Source organism: Corvus hawaiiensis, chromosome 3, assembly GCF_020740725.1.
Source record: "Corvus hawaiiensis isolate bCorHaw1 chromosome 3, bCorHaw1.pri.cur, whole genome shotgun sequence".
Taxonomy (NCBI): Eukaryota; Metazoa; Chordata; class Aves; order Passeriformes; family Corvidae; genus Corvus; species Corvus hawaiiensis.
In genome coordinates, this window is record NC_063215.1 from 14,671,270 (window position 1) to 14,691,314 (window position 20,045).

A 20,045-nucleotide genomic window follows, 5' to 3' on the forward strand; every position below is an offset into this window, starting at 1 on the left:
ACCAATAAAAAATATTAACTTCAAGGATACTTTGAAATTCAAGATATAAAGATAACCACTTTATGAGGACACACTTCAACTTTTCCACACATTTAAAGCTAACAAAATTAAATAAATCAGTGAATTTTACACCACCTCTGCCACAGAAAAAATACAAACAAAAAATATAATAATGCCCTTTTGCAACAGGAGTCTTCTGTTGATAAACTCCTTAGTATGGATGAAAACTTCCACCAGGTTCTGTAAAGACCTTTCCCTAGAAACCCTGAGGCTCTGTCAGATGATGGCAAATGGCTTGCTGCCAAACTTCCAAACCTTCCTAAGAACACAATATTCACTGAACCTTTTCAGTAGGACACTGGTGTTCATATACAGCAAGTACTTGCTATTTACACAACCCTAATGTCACCTTAAGGGTCCTTTCTCCATCTATATAGTTTATTTTCTGAATTACACATAGAAGAAGCAGGAGGTTCAGTTTCTGTCATGAGCTAAGCCCTACATCTCCAATGTGATACCACATCCATGATTTTTAAGTGTCATTCAAGACATGACAAAAAGGAATGCTGTTTAGCACTGTGCTGCTCCAGTCCGATTAACTGACTCAATCTTCCTCATACTCACACAAAAAAAGTGAAGAAATAAGAGATCTGCCTTCTTAGATTAAAGGATGACTACTTGCCATGTATACAAGAAGAATTTTTTTTCAGGCAGATTAAGCTGAGCACATCAAGAAAATTCTACTATTGCTGGAAACAGATTTAAGTCATTACATTTTACAGCATAAAAATGTATACCTTTATGCAGCAGTTAGGACCTTAGGGAGGCTTGGAAGCTTATACAGACTGACATACTAATATACAAAAATATGGATAACTCTATAAGCCCAAGTAGTTTGAATAGGTATTTACAGCTATTGCTGTCTTTCATCGTTTTGTACTTTTGCACTTTTGCAGGAAGTTATTTCCTCTGGCTCATCTTTTCAGCATGTGCACCTAATGCAAGATCCAGTTACAAGATTATTAACATGAAAGGGAAGATTGCATTTGATACAGAATTGTAGAGTTTTACAGAAGGTGGCCTTGGCTTTAACTGCAAAATGTTGCAACCACTATGTACATAAAGAAAAAAAAAGGTATCATAAAAGGTTATAAAGGTACCTGATAGGGTATATATTTCCAATTTCAGGATCATATACATAGTCTAATAAATATTAATAGGATATTCGTGTAACAAAAACAATGGGAAAATAATGTGATTAAAACAAATTTTTGAGTATCACAATGGCAATATAAAAACCACCAAAAAAATCCCATACTGCATGAAATTCAAACCTTTCACCATTTCAGTGCTGCATGAGGTTCACCAGTAAAAACTTTTACAAAGCAGTCAAATTTCAGCTGCTCAAAATAAAAGTAAAACCTACATGCCTAAGTAGTTCAGGGTAAAATACTAAGTTACGCAAGTAACACAAGAAGCATTTTCAAGAAAATTATGTTTTGACTTTCACATCCAGTCATTAAAAAAAGTTAGTGAATCCACTATTCTGGCAGGTTTTGATGGTAAAAGATCAGATTTAGGAAATGAATTATTGCCCCCTGGTGGGCAATAGAATCAATGTAATGAAAAAGAAACCAATTTCAGATAAAGAAGCAAATCTTTTATTTTAAGAACCATGTTTTGTACAATTAATGTCTGGAGGTATTAAAAGAATGCACAGTCATTTCAATATGCATTAAGATAACAGTAAATGAGGAATAATTTACATTTTCATCTACAGGAGTAAGAAAGAATGTGTGATGTTTAATTATCAGCTTTATAAAGCGTAAATAATAACACACTAGAATAAAACTCTTTATCAGCAGAAGGCTACAGGAAAAACTCCTGATAGTTGAGTCAGTTACTTCAAAATCTAATTTTCATTTAAAAGAGTAGTAAGGCTTTTTAATTTTCACATAAATATAGAAAACTCTTCCTGAATCTGAATCTGTGTGGGGCTCTTCTCTGCTCCATTAGATAGGTCATCAGGCAAGGACAGAGAGGCACGGGAACAACAGGATTTGATCTTATGACTGGCTAGAACAACAGCATAGTTAAAAGTTGAAGCAATGTTTTCCACATGGGTTAATACAGGAATTCATGTATCCTAATCCTCAAATTATGAGTTGTTAGCCTCCTCCTAATATCTGACCAGCCAACAGCCACCAATTCCTATTCAACAACTTTAATACTGCATGGCACATTCTTGCATCACCTGAAACTAAAATGGTCCTAGATATCTACTCCAAACCATTTTGCTGTTCCAGGCGGAAAAAAACCTGCTTTATCACAGTGGGTTTATACAATCTGTAATTGCAATGATAAAATACATCTTCCAGAATACAAAAAAGAGAGAAATGTTAATTCCTTATGGAACTATGTACATCCCCACAGAGAAGTTAGCAATCAGATCATGTTGCCCATACAAAAATGAGCATTTTTACATTTCCATGTAATCATGTGTCCCTTCCAAGACAGGAAAACATGCACCTGCAGCAGTCCAACCTCGCCTTGCAATACTGACAACCAGCATTTGCATGACATCTTTAGATGCACAACTCCAAATCTCCTGAAACACAGACATCTTGCCTTTGAAGAGCTGTAACACTTTTTTTTCTTTTATTCTTTTTAATTCATTAGAGCACAAGAACAACTCACCTTAGTTCTGCGCTTCTCTACAAGGACAATTATTACCGCAAGTACTTGACTGAAAATTGGTTGCTATGAAGAAAACTCCATCCTCTATCAAGGCATCTGATATATCATTGGTGATACCATAAGCTGCTCTAAATGAATGGCTAACTGGAAGGGCTATGAAACACATAGCAAATGAAAATTAATTCAGTATTTTTTCAAGATAATAGTGTTAGTTGACATGTTAGGTCTGACATATTAGAATATGAACAAAGTTCTTTATGGTTTTGAATTCCTCATACCAGACTGGCAGTTTTACACATCCAATGAAATCCGAGAAGTGACTGGAAATTTCACCTGAAGTGTGGGTGGGAGAAGCAAAATAGTTCATAATTCTTTATGCAAAAGAACTCCATGACAGACTTACCTGCTGTAGAAGAGAGTTAATTACCATAAAGAGCAATCAAGCAACAAATGGGCTGTCTAACAAGGAGCAGTATTTTAAAGAAATGTTTTTGTCTGACAAACAGAAGTTATCTACGCAACTGGACATTTTGAGACTACTGCTGAGGTTGGCAAATGAGCGAGGCATCAGTGCTTGGAAAGCGTTACCAGAAGTATGGAGGAAAGGGCAGGAGCAATGGAGCTGGAATTTGGGAAAGGATGTTGCTGCGAAGTAAATGGACAGGCTTAGTTAGGACACGCCACATTTGATGGCTCCTGTCAGGCCCTAGAGGAATATACCTTGCCCTTCACTCACAAACCTCTTGTAATTAATTTATTTCTGATATGGGCATTCTCTCTGTGTCTCTGCTGTGAGCAACACACACAGTTTTGGCTGCCTCATACTAGCAAGTAATGACAAAAGCAGGTAATTAGGCAGGAAATCAATACTAATTATTCTCACACCTACTTGCATGGCAATGCTCAGAATGCTTTCTCCTTGCTCATGCTGTTACCTGGAGGAAAGAGAAATCTCCCTCCTTGCAGTAACCAGTGAGGACCTTCTTCTTGAGGGCAAGCCATATGAGAAGCAGCTGAGGCCACTTGGACTGTTCAGCCTGGATGAGACTGAGGGGAGCCTCACTGCAGATACGGCTTCCTCCTGAGGAGGAGCGGCAGACCCTGATGTCTTCTCTCTGGTGACCAAGGACAGGACCTGAGGGAATGGCCTGAAATTGTGTCAGGGGAAGTTTAGGCTGGACATTACAAAATGGTTCTTCACCCAGAGGGTGGCTGGACACTGGAAGATGCTCCCCAGGGAAGTGGTCACAGCACCAGCCTGACGGAACTCAAGAAGCATTAGGTAGGACAATGCTCTCGGGCACATGGTGCGATTCTTGTGGTGTCCTGTGCAGACCCAGGAGCTGGACTCGACGATCCTTGTGGGTCCCTTACAACTCAGCATATTTTGTGATTCCTCCCCTTAACCCACGCTGGCCGCTGCAGTGCTCAGTGCACTCCCGCTGCCGGCAAAGACGAGGACGGGGGCGAGCACACCCGTTCCTCCGCCAGCCTGGCAGGCTGATGACAGGGGAGGAAACGAGTTAATTCAGCGCGTTCCTGCCGGCGCTCGGTGAGGCGGGGGATGCCCGGGGGGGCGGGAAAAGCCGGGAAAAGCCAGCACAAGCCAGGCAGGGTGGGAAGCTGCCGCGGGGGCCGATGGGTAACAGGGGGAAGGCGGTGGCTTCGCGCGCGCCCCGGCGGCAGAGGGGAGGGCGCGTGCGCGGGCCCTGCCCGTTCCCGCCCCAGCGGTCGCCTCAGGCGCGCGCGGGAGCGGCGGCCATGACGGGCCGCGGCGAGGGCGGGAGCGGCTCCGCGGCGCCCCGCGCCTGGCGGCGGCTCGGGGCCTCGGCGTGAGGGCGGCTGTGCGCCCTCCCTCCTCCAGCGCCTCGCCTCGGGGCCGGCCGGGGCAAGGAGGAGGGACCGGGCGGACATGGCCAGCCCCGACAAGTGGGAGCGCCTGAGGCCGCTGCAGCTGGACACGCTGCGTGTGAGTGAGGTACATGGCGGGCGGCACTGGGAGGCGCTGCCTGTGCATGGGGAGAGGGCGGGACGGCGGTGCAGCTGTGCTTCTGCTGCCGGAGCTCGTCAGGAGGCGGCCGAAAGCCCGTCCTACATCCCTGGGCGGGAAAGATGCGGCGGGCCTGGCAGCGTGGTACCCCGGAAAGAGCTGTGGGATGCTCCCCTCCGTCGTGGCGTTGGAGCGGGCTTCCCGGGAAAGGTGATACAATGCGAAGGGATGTTTTTTCTTGCCAGTGTTACCTATAGCCTCTTAATTGAGCTAAGTATGTTGTAGCTAAGTATGAGAAAAAGGGATTACAACTGTGTTTTCTCCTCTAAACGTCTGTGATGTTGAGGTAGTCATCTTACATGCAGCTGCCACCACTACTTCTAGCAATGCTATGAAGTAGCTAACAAAAAAGCCTATTTCGTAAAACTTTTAAAAATCTGCTACTTTTTTTGGTCTATCTTGATGGTGTGTACATTTAATTTTGTGAAACTTCTTCAAATTTATTACTGTTTTTTTTAATTAATCTTGACAGTTGGGCTAAATGTTACTTGGTAGTACTTTCTTAAAGCTATGAAAGAGTTCACATAAGTTTTTGGGTGGGTAATTGAAGTGATGATTGTAAGAAGCAAATCGTGTTTGGCACAGCTTCTTTATGTAGATATTTAGATGAGTTTTCAATGGGTGATACTTTCCTGAATCAGCTGCTCATAGACAGGGAAGTCAAAGATGTAGTAATTATTAACAGCCTTGGCTGTAATGGGCATGGAATAGTGGGTGTTGAGGAGTATATCTAGTATGGGTAGCTCAGTTTGCAGGCAGCTGATGGGTGGGATCCCAGGACAAGAGGCCATGGACTGCCAATCCTTTGGATAACAAAAGGGCACAGAGATGGTGGCACTGCCGAGGTGGATGGAGAGACACAGCAGGAGCAGAGGACTCAGGGGGAAGAGGAAGATTCACCTGGGCAAACTGTGAGAGTATAAAAATGCAGAAGTTCCTTTATTGTGGATCTGTCTTTGGAGGTACCTGCTTGAGCTGTTTCTGTGTTGCTGCACCATGAATAAATTGTTTTATGGAGAGACACCTGAGACTCTGCAGTGGAAAACCTGGGGTTGAACCAGTGAGGAAACATGGCCTGATGGTGTGAGTGTGGTGTGTAGGGAGCCAAGTGGGCCTCCCAGTAGCTCACTGAAGCTGCCCACCATGAAGGGGCTTCAGTCCCAGCAGTGATAGCCTCTGTCACTGGGAGTGTGACTGCCAGAGAGTCTCATGAATGGTCAGACAGGGAACTGTTCTTAACAGTGGGATATTCAAGGCCCTGAGTATAGTAAGGAAGGCTAGTAGCACAGTGCAGAACCTGGCTTCCAGCTTATTCAGTCTTCAAGACTTCAGCTTATTCTCTCAAGAGGTAGTTGAGATATTTGGGAAGGCAACTTCAGAAGCCAGAGGAGCTGAAGAGATGGAGGTCAGTATGGAGAAATACATTTCATCATGACACTCCTGGCAAAAAGAACATACGCTGGATAGTCTAAAAGGACAGACTAAAGAACAAGGATAAAAACTGTCTGGACATGGACGTGATGATTGGAAAGCCAGAGTTGTTGTGTTGAAATTAGCAAGGAATGTCAAAGGTCACAGTATTAAAGAAATTTTCCTGTCTGACCATGCAGGAGCCACTCTTGTCAGTCACTCTCGCACCACCTGAGCTGGGATTGAGGCCCTTTTGCAGCTGCACCCCCACACTCACACAGTCAGACAAGGTCCCCTCACCAGCTCGGCCCCAGGTTTCCCATAGCAGACTCTAAGACATCTGGATCCTTAAAATAACTTGGTACAACAGCTCAAGCAGGGATCCCAAACGAAGGAAACCTTGGGCTTGTATATCCTGTTAGGTTTTTGTGGTCAGGTTTTGATAGCGGGGGGGGGGGGGGGGGAGGCTACCGGGTGGCTTCTGTGAGAAGCTGCCAGAAGTTTCCCTCATGTCCTTCAGACCCAATGCCAGGCAGCTCCAGGATGGATCTGTCACTGGCCAAGGCAGAGTTAATCAGAGATGGTAGTAGTGCCTCTGTGATAACATACGTAAGAAGGGAAAAAAAGTTGCTGCACAGTTGTAATTGCAGCCAGAGAAGAGTGGAGTGAGAATATGTGAGAGGAACAACTCTGCAGACACCAAGGTGAGTGGAGGAAGAGGAGGAGGAGGTTCTCCAGGTGCTGGAGCAGAGACTCCCTACAGCCTGTGGTGAAGCAGCTGCACCCCTGCAGCCCATGGAGGACCATGGGGATGCAGAGATCCATCTGCAGCCTGTGGAGGAGAGCTAGGCTGGCACAGGTGGATGCCTGAAAGGAGGCTGGGAACTTGTGGGAAGTCCACACTGGAGCAGGCTCCTAGCAAGGACTCATGGAGAGTGGAGCCCATTCTGGAGTAGGTTGTCTGGTAGGACTTGTGACCCTGTCCTTGTAGAACTTGTCACCCTTGACCCTCGCTGGAGCAGGCTGTGCCCTGCACCCAGGACTGCACCCTCAGGAAAAGTGATCCACATTGATGCAGCTGGTGGAGGGAGAGCTGCTGCTGTGAGATAGACCCATATTGGAGAAGTTCATGGGAGGCTGTCTCCTGTGGGAGGGAACTGCACACTGAAGCAGAGGAGGGACTGCCCTCCCTGGGCAGCAGCAGGAACAACATTTGATGAACTGACCATAACCCCTATTCCTGTCTTGGTGCACTGCTGGTGTGGAGGAGGTAGAGCTTGGGAAGGAGGGAGGGGTGGGGGGAAGGTGTTTTTTTAAGACACGTTTTTCTTCTCATTATTATGCTCTGGTTTTATTGGTTATAAGTTCAAATTAATATTCCCCAGTTGAGTCTGTTTTGCCCATGATGGTATTTGGTGAGTGATTGCTCCTGGTCCTTAGGTCAACTCATGAACTTCTTGTTACATCTCTCCCCTGACCACTTATGCAGGGCAGTGATAAAGCAGCTAAAACACTACATACCCTCACAGTGTTAAGCGTGCCAAAGCCTAGGGATGCTCAGCTCCTTCTGTCTCTGAATGTCCTGTCACCTGGCTGGCAGCACAGTTCACGGCGTCTTGCCTGGGGCTCCCACCGTCCAGAGCTCAGCGTACAGCTCGCACTGCAGCTGCACCTTGAGCTACCTGTACTGAATGTATTCTTCAAGAGTTACATCAGCAGTAAAGGGGGGGAGGATGGGATGAGGAACCTGCTGCTAAATGGGGCAGGTGATTTAGGAGGAGTAAAGGCATGTGAGGCTGCCATACTCGGACACTTTCCATGGCTTTTCAGATCGGATGTCCATTAGGCTTTGTGTCTTAAGGAATGACCAGCGACAGAAAAGTGGCAAGTTAGGAATCTTCTTGTGAAAGCTGAACCCAAACAAATCTGTAAGATCCTCTTGGGGTACATCCTGAGAGAGCTGGCTGATGTCATTGTGAGGTTGCTCACATGACTTTTGAGAGGTTGTGGAAATCAGCTACAGCTTAAGACAGTCTCACTTCAGTCCCTTTGAAAGCCATGAAGCAGATTTCCTTGGAAACTATTTCTAGGCACATAAAGGAGAATGTGGTTGAATAACCAGCATAACTGTACTTGCAGCCTGATTACCCTTGGTGGTGAAATGACCAAATTTGTAGATCAAAGCCATGGATGTCAACTACGTTAGCTTTATCAGGACTTACTGACAGTCTTACCTTCCTCTTGAAGTTGGGAAATTACAGATGGTAAAATAACACACAAGTAAAAAGTCCTTGGCTGGACCACCAGGAACAAAGAGGAGTGGTTAGTAATTGATACTTCACTCAGAAACATTATTAATTCTTTTCCTCAGGGGTCTGTCCTAGGGCCTGTCCTGTTGATAGGTGGAGGATGTGAGGTGCCCCCTCATGATGTTTATGGGCTGGAGGAAGGGGTCATCTATGACCTCATAAACTTCAACCCAGGAAGTTGAAAATCAAGTGTCAAAGTCTACCTGGGCCTTTACCCCGCAGTGGTACAGGCTGGGGGACCACCCTGTTGAAAGGACCTGGGTGTCCTGATGGACAGTGGGTTAAATGTGCACCTGCACTGTGCCCTGACATTGAGGCAGATGAGGCTGTCTTAGCCGGAGACTAAACAATAAATTGAGGGAAGTGATTCACCTTCCTTACTTGGCATGTATTAGGTTGCCCTTGGAATGCTGTTCCAGATTTAGGCCCACTAGTGTAGGAAGGCTGTTAATATCCTGAGGGAGCTTGTTAAGCCACAGCAGCCCTTCAGTAGAATCATACAATATCCTGAGTTGGAAAGGACCCATAATTGTCAAGTCCAGCTCCTGTCCAAGCACAGGACAACCCCAAAAGTCACACCATGTTCCTGAGAGCGTGTCCAGAGCTTGTTGAATTCTGTCAGGCTTGGTGCTGTGACCACTTGCTTGCAGAGCCTCTCCCAGTGCCTGACCACCCTCTGGGGGAAGAACCTTTTCCAAGTGTCCAACCCAAACTTCCCCTGACACAGCTTCATGCTGTACTTGCAAGGAAGTTAACAACTTTAAAAGCTGGCCAGATACTTCACAGTAGTACATGATGGGAGACTGAAAGGAAATGGCCATGAATTGGAAAAAAAAGAAGCAAGAGAGGTTGCAGTTTGCCTGAGCATCAGCGTGTTCAATAGTGTTTCCTAATTTCAAAAACAGAGTGAGTTGTGCTGAGATTAAGGGCTGAAAATTCTGGCAGGAATTAAAGAGCATGTATTCCTTCTATCTGGTGACACTTTTTCACAGTGATAGCTGTTGAATTGTCAGACCTGTGATGGCTGTAACATCTAAAGTAGATTTGAGGATTTCTTCTGAAGAAGCTCCCCCTGTAGATAGCATTTTATGACAGATTGTTTTTTCCTTTTTTAATTTCCTCAGGCACCAATGATCGACCTGAATGTGTACAATGATGCACGGCATGTGAAAAGTAAGTTTCTACGTTTCATGTGTGAAAATTAATCTTGCAGTATTTCATGCCTTTCTACAATGTCAGTACATGCTGTAGACAAATGAAATATTGTAATGTATTTAATATCAGCAGAGCAGGAGAAATGCTGAACACTGATTGAAATAACAGATGTGAAGCAAAACATTCTTTATAGTTTCTCTTCTTCAGATCTGCTGCAAGTATACTTTCCCACTGCTGTAAAGAAAATAACGCACAGGAAAAGTGAGTTAGAGAAAACTGGAACAACATACTGGCAAATGTTGGTTTTCAACTGGTGTTAATAAATGCGAAAATAAACTTGAGTGAATTTCTGGGTGTTGGGGATTTGTTTATTTTCTCACCAGTTGAATTGTTTCACACATTTCACAGTAGCACAGTCCAAAACTGAGTTGTTGGACCTGTCACTTCGTGTTAGAGTGAACAAACTTGCAGCCATGGAATGAGTGTGATACATTATGAGTAAAAGTACATGTCTTATTCATTGTGGGAAAAATACTGATGTTTGAAGAGTGTTTTCTAGGGAACTTTGTTTACACACACACTCACCTTTTCTTGAAGCATTAGACTGGAATATTGCTCAGGGACACAGGTTGATCAGATGAAATACCTGGTTTGCTTTACAGGAGAAAAGACAAGTAACAGCAGAATTTGACAGTCTTTCATTGACTGGCATCAAATGAGTGTGTGCATACCATGAGCTTTTTGTGCCTCAAAAATAGGTGCTTTTTTGTGCTTTTTGCATACGTAAATAACAATTTCTAGTTACTCATCAGTGACTTCTGCTGTTTCTGCAAATATGTTGGTAATGGATACACACAGCACAGGGATCTCTTTTAAACCAGGGTGTCAGGGTGTGTGTAGATCTTTGTTGTGTTAGTAAATCAAACAATGGAATGACCAGTTCTTTTGCCCTGAGACCAAACATTACAAGCAGAGTTTGTCTACATACTAAGTTCTTCAATTCCAGAAGAGATTGGTCATGTCCAGGCTGAAACAGTCCTGAAGGCAAGCTGACTCCTGAACCATACCTGATGGTTACATGGGAGGTCTGCTGGTTAAAATGGACCAAAAGGTTTTCTCTGGCAGCACTTCAACACTATCTATAGTTAACCAGAGGTTTCATTGGTATTTGTTCAGTGATCCGATCTCAAAGTCCTATAGAACATAAAGTTACTCAGCTGTTAATATCCATACTAGCAGTGTGGAGTCATGAATGTTGAAAGCATAAAAATGCATGCTTGCTGTTTAGATGAAGTCATTGCAAACAAATGAAGGTATGTGTAGTTAATAGGCTTTATATAATGCCATTGCAAAGTTAGCATTAAAAACTGCGGTGCTTCCAGACTTTTATCTTCATTGTTACTTCATCACCATCACTTTTTTAAAGTAATACTTCATGCTTGTGTAGTAGCTTACCCTAAATATTCTACCAAAACTTTACAGCAACTGTAGAGGCCAAAAGGCCTCGATTTGATGCATCCTTGGGGCTTTTGACACGAAGATTTATGGCTCTTCTCAAAAAAGCTCCAGATGGTGTCCTTGATTTAAATGAAGTAGCAGCAACGCTTGGAGTACGAAAACGAAGAGTGTATGACATCACCAATGTGTTGGATGGAATCCACTTGATTCAGAAAAGATCTAAGAATCTTATCCAGTGGATGTGAGTAGGCTTTGAAACTTCTCGTTACTGAAACAGTAAATCCCAATAATGTTGAGTAATGTTTATAACTTTGAGAGTATTTTTAAGCATATTGAATTACTTCTCACAGATATTTTAAGTTCTTCTGGATCCTTAGGCTGTGTGAATTACCTAATATGTTAACACGCATCAAGTGCAGAAGTACATGGAAGCATATTTCAGCAGAGTAAAGGATGCCAGAGTTCCTTACTCCTTTCTGTTAGTATACTTGATGTTTAATAAACAGGCTTTTATTTATACAAACATACTAGACAACTTTCGTATTCTTCTAGAGGTAATAATCTTGACCAAGTTGTTGGAAAAGCAGCAGAGCAGCAAAACCTTAAAGATGAACTTTCTGACTTATCAGACATGGAAGAAGCTCTGGATGAATTAATCAAGGATTGTGCTCATCAGATATTTGAACTAACAGATGACAAAGAAAATGCAAAATATCCTTTTAACTCTTGCATTACTTTAACACATCGTTTTGGTTGCACATACGTATCTAGTAAGAAGTGTAGGCTGATAGCACAGGTATGCAGTACTGCTTGGTAATGAGTTTTATAATAGCAGACTTTTTGATTATTTTGTATTTGGGAATGCCACTCGTGTGCCTTGCTTTGCAGTATTCTGGACAGTCTGGCGTGTCCTCAGGGGAGTGCTGCTTGTGTGACCTTTCCACTCCAGAAGAAAGAAGTGGGGCAATAGTCTTAGTACCCTGACCATCACCTTGTTCTCTCTGAGTTGTCTCAGGGGCAGGTGAGATCCAAGCTGCTTAGTGAGATGACAAAGAGGACTCAAAGTGGAGTCCGAGTGGCCTGTTGCAAGGAGATATAATGGTATGTTGGTTGTGTCCTAATAGTGTTCTCTGTTGAAAGAGGTTCTGGTGCAGTTTTGATTTTCAGATGGGTTTTGACAATAGAAAAGAGATTTTAATGTATCACACAAAGATTGAGTTTTGGCTTTGGGTTACAGTAAAATATTATTAGCTCCCTTGTTTGGCAAGATGTCAGGGTATGTGCTCAAGTGGAATGTGCCCATTTTCTTTACACCTTACTGGTTAAGAAAATAGTTTTATAGTGTGCCAGCAAATTAGTTTCATGCTATTACAAAATAGAATGTAGTTTCTGAAGGACAGAATTCCCTCTGCTTTGTGGACTTATGACAGCATCTGTGAAAACTGTTTGGGGATTTTTTAACATTGAATATATTTTTAAAAGTTTTTTTCCTTCCAAAAAATTCAGAAAAGTATTTTTCCACTTGTTAGCTGATACTTCATTTTATAAAGCTAATATTAACCTCAGCTGAATTGTTGATCAATTTTCTTAAGTTGGTATTCTGCCTCAACATATCTTGACATCACACTCTTTGCTTCTGTCCATTAGCAAATTACTTTACAGAATCCTTGACCAATGTATACACTAGCTTATGTGACATACCAAGATATCCGAAGCATTCAGGCATTTCAGGAACAGATTGTGATCGCAATCAAAGCTCCAGAGGAAACCAAATTGGAAATACCAGTTCCTAAAGAAGTAAGACTTAAACATTTCTCCTAAGGGAACAAAGTTCTCAAATTTGATTTTTTGCAGCAGCAGTCAGTAATTGACTTCCAGTTTCTTTGTCATGCAGATATCAGTAGTTCATTGTTCTTGTGTTCCACTAAACAATGCTGTAGGGATAATAGTCCTAGAAACTTACTTGCAGTATTTTTCTTTTTACCTAAATTATTAAGCCATAAATGTATCTGAGCTTTAGTTACCTGGTTTTGCTAGAGAGAATGGAACAGCTGTAATAAAGTATGCAATGTACAGTATGGTTGGAAAAAGAAAACATTTTGTCACTCTGGTAGTTCATATCTAGAGGGATATTTCATGGAGTGGGGCTGTGCCCTGTCCTCACCCCACGGTGCAGTACACAGGCTCCATTCTGGTCTCACAGAGGAGCCGGACCTTTGCCCACTGCACCCAGCAGTGCTGCACCTGCTTAGTGGGGCCTGTGTACTGGGAACCCACTGTTGGTAGTGCTCTAAGAGGACAAATCCTGGAAGTCAAGATAACGAATGGAATTTTAATTCTACTTCCTTTTTTGCGTGAGCATTTTTGATAATCTTCTTAATTGCGTAGTCATTGAAGTTGCCTTGCTGTGTGCACAGAAAGGTAGGGATATCTTAGGAAAAGGAGATGAATCGGTAGAACCAAAAGAGTTAGATCCACTGCATAGATCTCCAGTATTTCCCCTGGTCAAAGCAGCTGTCTCTTATCCAGTGGAGATGAAAAAGAGACAATTTCAAAGGCCTCCTGAAGCAATAAAAAGACAGGATTGAAAAAGTTGTATATTAGAACAGAGTATTTTCTCCATTGTGCATTAAGATTTATTTGCTTTGTCTTGCAATGTGATGTCTGCTGAAGGAAAGCAGTAGAAGCAATAGGGATTAGTTACTTTACCATGTCATTAAAGCTGTGTGCTCCAATTTGTTGTCTGATCCATGGCATTGCTTTGTCAAGTTTTTTAATTTCGTTACTCTTCGTAAACATAGTAAGTCTTGGTCATGTATCTGAAGGTCAGTAGAAAGACTAAACAAATATTTAAATGCACATTCATCAAAAATGGAAACTCATTAGCTTAATTCTGCACAATAATTGTCCTACAAATGTATGTAATAGTCATAATTTATGTGGAAGTAGTAACACAATTTTAAATAGTTACGTCATTCCTGTATTTGTTCTGTTCTTAACCTATTGTCTTTAAAATATGTGCAAAAATAGATAAGGATGTGCAAGATTTGTTATTTGGATTATATGCAAGTTGCTGTTTTATAGGATCACATAGAAGTACATGTGAAGAGCACAAAAGGACCCATTGACGTGTATCTGTGTGAGGTGGAAAAAGAGAAGCCAGGTGCCAACACTTGTGAAGATATGGATACTTTCACTAATGAAACTGTTCATTCTGATGAAGGTAACATCCTCGTTTTACAATTTATCCACACGTAGTAGGTTTTTTTTAAGATGGTTGTACCATTCTGATTAAGTTGTAAGCTGAACTGTTGAACAAGTATAATTTTCTGAGCATAGTTTGTGGGCCAAGATGTGTGGGAGTGAGTATAGGAAATGCCTACAAGAGAAGTCTCTGCTGTTGTGTTACCTCACAGCAGCAGGAGGTCAGAGAGTCAGGCACATGCATATACAGCAAGGCACTCTTGTTCCCTGACCTTTTCCTTCCTTTGCTCTTTGCTGGTTTCCTGTCGGAGCTGCGCTCTGGATGGAGCGCTGTGTGTCAGTTCTCAGCTGCTGCGGTACAGAGCCCAGCTCAGCTGAGATTGTTGCCATGAGAGTTACAATGCTGTTTTGAACGAGGCTGTGCTGCTGCTCATTCCCTGCCCTAAGGGAGGGCAGACAGAAGAGGGGATGTAGTATTTTAATCTCCTAAACCAAGATTGGATGGAATATAGAGTCTGAAGAACCTTAGTGCTACAGGATGTTGTGGCTTAAAAATAAATGTGGCAGGAATTGCAGTAGCTCAGAACACAAAGGAAAAATTATTTTTAGCCAGTGCTGCTTTATAGTTGAAGGGAAGAGTTTTTCATCCTAGGCATTTTTTATTTTGCTTGTGAAATAACTCAGAATTGTATTTTCTACAATGACAGTAATCATATTCCTTTTTTACTTTCCTTTCAAAGTGAGATCTCCGATGGAAGAGAAAAAACCATTTGAGATGCTAGATTAATTACAACACAAAAATCTAATACAGAATGTAAATATCTGTATTATAGGGCTTTTCCAAAGCTGCTTGGATCTGCAAACTTCGTAACCTGAAATGTTCTAAAGTGTTTTAAAAAACCAGCAGCGAATTGGTTGAGTGCTTTCACAGGATTGCTTATCTTCCCAAGTCAAAAGACAAGAGTTTCTGGAGTTGCTTTTAGGATCTTTGTTTTCTTAATTGCATGTGATCTAGAGAACTTTGGGGAAATGGTCTTTTTACCTTATAATTTTAATTGACAGAAAACATAGATAATAAATTACTTCCAAGAAGGAGGGTTGGAAAACTATTTCTGGAACAGTCCACAATCTGTGTGAGAATGTATAAAATGAAGAAATGCACTTTTCAGTTCTGAGGCTGCACTACTAAGCAGGATTGTCAAATACGAGTGTAACAAAGAACTGGTGTATTGGAAGCCTTTGTTAAAAAGAACAAGATGTAAATATCCTGAGAGTTATGCCTTACACTGTGTAGGCGCTGTTTGCATCCAGCTCTACATGAACTGTGGTATCAACACTGAAGTGAAACAGTTGGGCTTTGTGTACATACTTGTATCATTTCTAGGTAGTTACTGATGTAGATTTATTGAGATGGTTTGCATTTCTGCCTTTGTACAGCAAAGAAATAAAATAAGCTTACAAAAATATTAAATAGTCTAATGAAACATGTTGGGTTGCCTTTGCTGCAATTCACTGGGTGACTACAAACATTTTAAGCTATGTGAAAATTTAAAATCTGTTTTACATGGTGCTGTCAGATAACACTTAGATCTGGATCTTGTGATACCACAGTACTGTAGCAGTTTTCAGAAGAATGATCAATAACTACTTAAATTCGTCCCTTCCAGTTTCTAGAGTTTGCATACAGCAGAGCTTTAGCCGAGTATCGTGATGTCTTTGTGGCTCAGCTTGCAAAAATGTGTAAAATACTTAATGAATGTGACTATATTCATCCATGTTTTGTGTCCATAAAACAAAGCTGTGGAATTTGGATACTGGATTTTCTAAGGGAGTGAACTCTCACTGTACAAATGCCATGCTTGGGCTCACTTCATCCCAGTATCAGAAATGTGCACCAGATGTTTCTGTAGGGGTGAGGTGGATGGGGGGTGGGTTGGCAGGTTTGATTTTAAATGGGAAGTCCAGGTCCTTGTTTTCCTGATCACACAGTATTGACAACTATACATCTACTCACAAGTGAGAACAACAAAGCTAATAAAGCCCTGAATGTTTTAGCCAGCAACTCCACAGCTATTTTAGACAGATGCAGCGAAATTAAATGCTCTATGTTCTACAACACAAATAATGTGGGGCAGGTGGCACTGATGAGCTTAAATATACCTAAATACAGATTGAGAGTTAATTCAGTTTCCCACAAGGTTCACTGATTCTGTAAAATGCATTGTAGTATACTATGCAAATCGGGGAAAAACACCAAGTGCAAGCTTGTGTCAGAAAGTAATTTTGACTTTTTTTTTAATGTCCTACCAACTTCCAGCTCCAGAATACAGGACTTCAGTATAGGATACTATTTTTTGTTGTTATGAAATTCAAACTACAGGCTGAGCTGTTATAATAATAAATAAAAGCAAAGTGACAGCACAGTTAATACATAGAAGACAGTAAAAATGAGGAAGTGAAGCTGGGAGTGAGGACTAAAACTAAGAAAGCATTTTTTTTGCACAGGACAATTGTCCTTTTCCTTCAATGACTGGTTTCTTTTCAAATGCCAAACTCTCTATTTGATGTTTCTGTTTTGGTGGGTGGGGAGGTCTGTGCTGAAGAGAAGTATTGATTCCCCCCTACACTAGTTCAACAACTCAGGACAATGTTTGCCATGAAACGTGTAAAAATTTCCAGCACTAACAACTAATTACGAATGCTGTATGTTGGGATGGGTTTTTGTTACGTGATCATAAAATCCTCAAATAGTTTGGGTTGGAAGGGACCTTAAAGATCATATAGTGCCAGTCCCTCTGCTTTGGGCAGGGATGCCTTCCCCTACATCACAGAATTATTTAAGTTGGGAAGAACTCCAAGATCATCAACTCCAGCCTTTGACAAAACACCGCAACATCAACTAGGATCATAGCACTGAGCATCAGATCCAGTCGTTCCTTGAACTCCTCCAGGGATGGTGACTCCACCACCTTCCTGGGCAGCCTGTTCTAGTACTTCTCAATGCTTTCAGTGAAGAAATTCTTCCTGGTCTCCAACCTGAACCTTCCCTGGTGCAGCTTGGGGCCATTTCCCCTCATCCTGGTTGCTCAAAGCCCCATCCAACCTGGCCTTGAACACTTCCAGAGATGATAATGCATCCACAGCTTCTCTTGGCAACCTGTTACAGTGCCTCACCACCCTCATGGTAAAGAATTTCTTCCTAATATTTAGTCTAAACCTACCCTCTCATTCCTACCCATTACTTACCTTATCTGTAGAGTAAGGAAGTATATTTTTACAAAATAACCATCTTAAAAATGTTAAGGAAGTCTCTTCAACATCAGAACAGTTCATTTAAATGAAACATTAGGATTTTTCTGACTTTTTTTGCTGTGTAATTAATTTTTTAACCACACAATTGTCACAGTGAAACAGGAGAAGCTGTAATATGACAATTATTAAGTACATCTGTTGTTTTAATAGTGCACCTTCAGTGGAACGAATGGACTTTTGAAGATTAAACCACTGTTGTTACTACTTGGTTACATACAGTGTTACCCATTGGTGATGCTGGAAAACAATGTACTATATAAGCTCAGTGCGCTAACTAGCTGAAAAGATTCAACCTGGACTTGAAAAATTCCTGAGTGATGCTGAACTTACATGCAAGTTACAAGCTCACTTGTAAATGTGACCGGACCTAACTCTGAATTTGTATAATAATGCTTGATTTTTTTCTGAGAGATTATTATTTTTGTTGAGTCCATATCTGTCCATTTTCAGTATATTTGTATGTGTAAGAAGCTCTCTTGGCTATTTGAGGACTCTAATAAATTAAAAGGCTCTAATAATCTTTTTGTCTTCCCTTCAATAAGAATGGCTAAGCATCTAAATGCATTAATCAGCAATAGCAACAACCAGGATCCATAATTATGAAATGCCTGGTTTTGCTGACTCTGCAATTGAAACAAGTGCTGCAGGTTGCCAGTTCAGCCCTTATTTGGTGTGGGAAATCACGGAGTTTTCAGATGTGAACGGCAGTTTTCAATAATGTGATTTTTAAAGAAGAGAGAAGATCCTGCAAAGAATGTCTGTTGGAAAGCACTTGAAAGCCAGCAGATTTCTTCATTTTGAATAATCTTTTTAGTGTGTGTGAAGAGCCTTATTTATAAGCATAATTGAACATTGATTGCAAAAGTCACTTTAGCTGATCCTTGTCAGTGGCAAAGTTCACCTGCTGGCCAGGCCATGGGCTGCTCCCAAGTGCTGAGGCTGGCTGCAAGCTCTAAACCCTTGTGTTCTGTGATCCTGGTGCATGGGCTGGCCCTGGCGCCCTGCTGAGACCTCAGTAACTGCTGAAGAGTTTATCTGGAACACGCATCTGCTATTTTTGGGTCCACTTCTGATCTGCCAGGGGTAACTTGTGAGAAGTGTGTTGAGGCTAAAATCACATAAACTACACTTGATTGTATAGGCTATATACATCTACACGAGGTTCTCACATAGATGTTTACTGAAGGATTGCCATACTCGTTTGTCAGAAAGCATGATCTATGTTCCGAAGGAAATCTTAATGATGTTTGCAGAGAAAGGGCAGCCTGGTTCTGTCCATGTAAGGCATCTGTGGTTCCTTCCCTCCCTGCCACCCTGCTGCAGGCAGACAGCGGGCGATCTGAGGGCCTGGAGCACCATGTGGACATGGGCTGATGGAAGCTTCTCACCATGTGATCCATGAATGAGGTGGTGTTTGCAATTGCCTCTGGATGGGGTTATAGAAGACAATCCTAGAAGCTGTAACAGCAAATTCAAAGATCAAAGGTCAGGACATCACAACTCTTACTCTTTTATTGACTTGTATTAGGCCACACTGTGGTGATGCATTCCCCCCACCCCGGCCACACTGTGATCTCAGAAATGCTCATTAGGCCTCAGCCTTGACAAACAGCAGGTGGCTGAGCTCCTCTTGAGCTTATCAGAAACACTCTCCCAGGAACTTGTGCTGTCTAACAAGCTCCTGTGTTTTAACGAACAGCCTTGGAAACTTGTTTTTGTTGCCTGAATAACAACCTAAGTGGAATAATATTTTTGTTATCAAACTTTCAAAGAAAGTTACCAACTTGAATTGCTGCAAGGATGGAAAATTACTATGACTAAAGCCAACTCTCTTGCAGCCCTATAAACAGCAGTCCAAAGTGAGACCCTTGGAGCTCTCTTGGACCACAGTGTGCTGTGACCAACATCTCCCTCTCGGGGCCAGTGAACTCTCAAGTTTGCTGTACTCGGAGGATCGCCAAACTGATGGATCCTGGACTGATACACCGATTCCTCAAGGCTCAACCATAGAGAAGATGCAAAGGCATCCGACGTGAGTACTTCCCTGAACTTGACGGGAATTTTTCACAGGCATATACCTACTACACACTCTTCATGTTTGTGTGCATGCTGTGAGAGACTGAACTTTTAATGGATAATGACTCAAGATACTCTCCATTTGTGGAGACACCAGGGTGCATTGTTGAAGCCTGGTTTGGAGGTGGAGGAGGTGAGGTTTTGGATGTGCAGTGGTTAACCTCTGCTCTGGTAAGACTGAGGGTGAATGATGTGCTATGAGTGAGAGAGAAGACAGGTCCTGTGGAGATGGGATGGTGCCTCCTGTCATGCTAAGGTGCTCTCCCTTGCGCATACCACGGGGTTGTAGGGTTCACTCAGTGGGGCTCCCTCCTCCTTCCCTCAGGAAAGTACCAGGACATTCATGTTGGGCTGAGGGTGTTCGTCTCTGCTGA

General features: G+C 42.3%; 1 protein-coding gene across 8 annotated transcripts; it reads left to right on the forward strand.

Moving 5' to 3' along the window:
- Nucleotides 1-4,473: 4,473 nt before the first annotated feature.
- E2F6 (E2F transcription factor 6) lies at nucleotides 4,474-19,609 on the forward strand. 8 transcript variants are annotated; one of them, XM_048296947.1, is made up of 7 exons: nucleotides 4,474-4,675; nucleotides 9,591-9,639; nucleotides 11,104-11,320; nucleotides 11,632-11,790; nucleotides 12,762-12,876; nucleotides 14,164-14,302; nucleotides 19,446-19,609. In XM_048296947.1, the coding sequence occupies exons 1-7, from the start codon at nucleotides 4,610-4,612 to the stop codon at nucleotides 19,493-19,495; spliced, it is 795 nt and encodes a 264-aa protein (XP_048152904.1). In that variant the 5' UTR covers nucleotides 4,474-4,609; the 3' UTR covers nucleotides 19,496-19,609. The 8 variants fall into 8 exon arrangements, with proteins under 8 accessions (XP_048152904.1, XP_048152910.1, XP_048152906.1 ...); XM_048296953.1 differs by having other exon boundaries at nucleotides 4,477-4,675; nucleotides 11,185-11,320; XM_048296949.1 differs by having other exon boundaries at nucleotides 4,477-4,666.
- The last annotated feature ends 436 nt before the right edge of the window (nucleotides 19,610-20,045 follow it).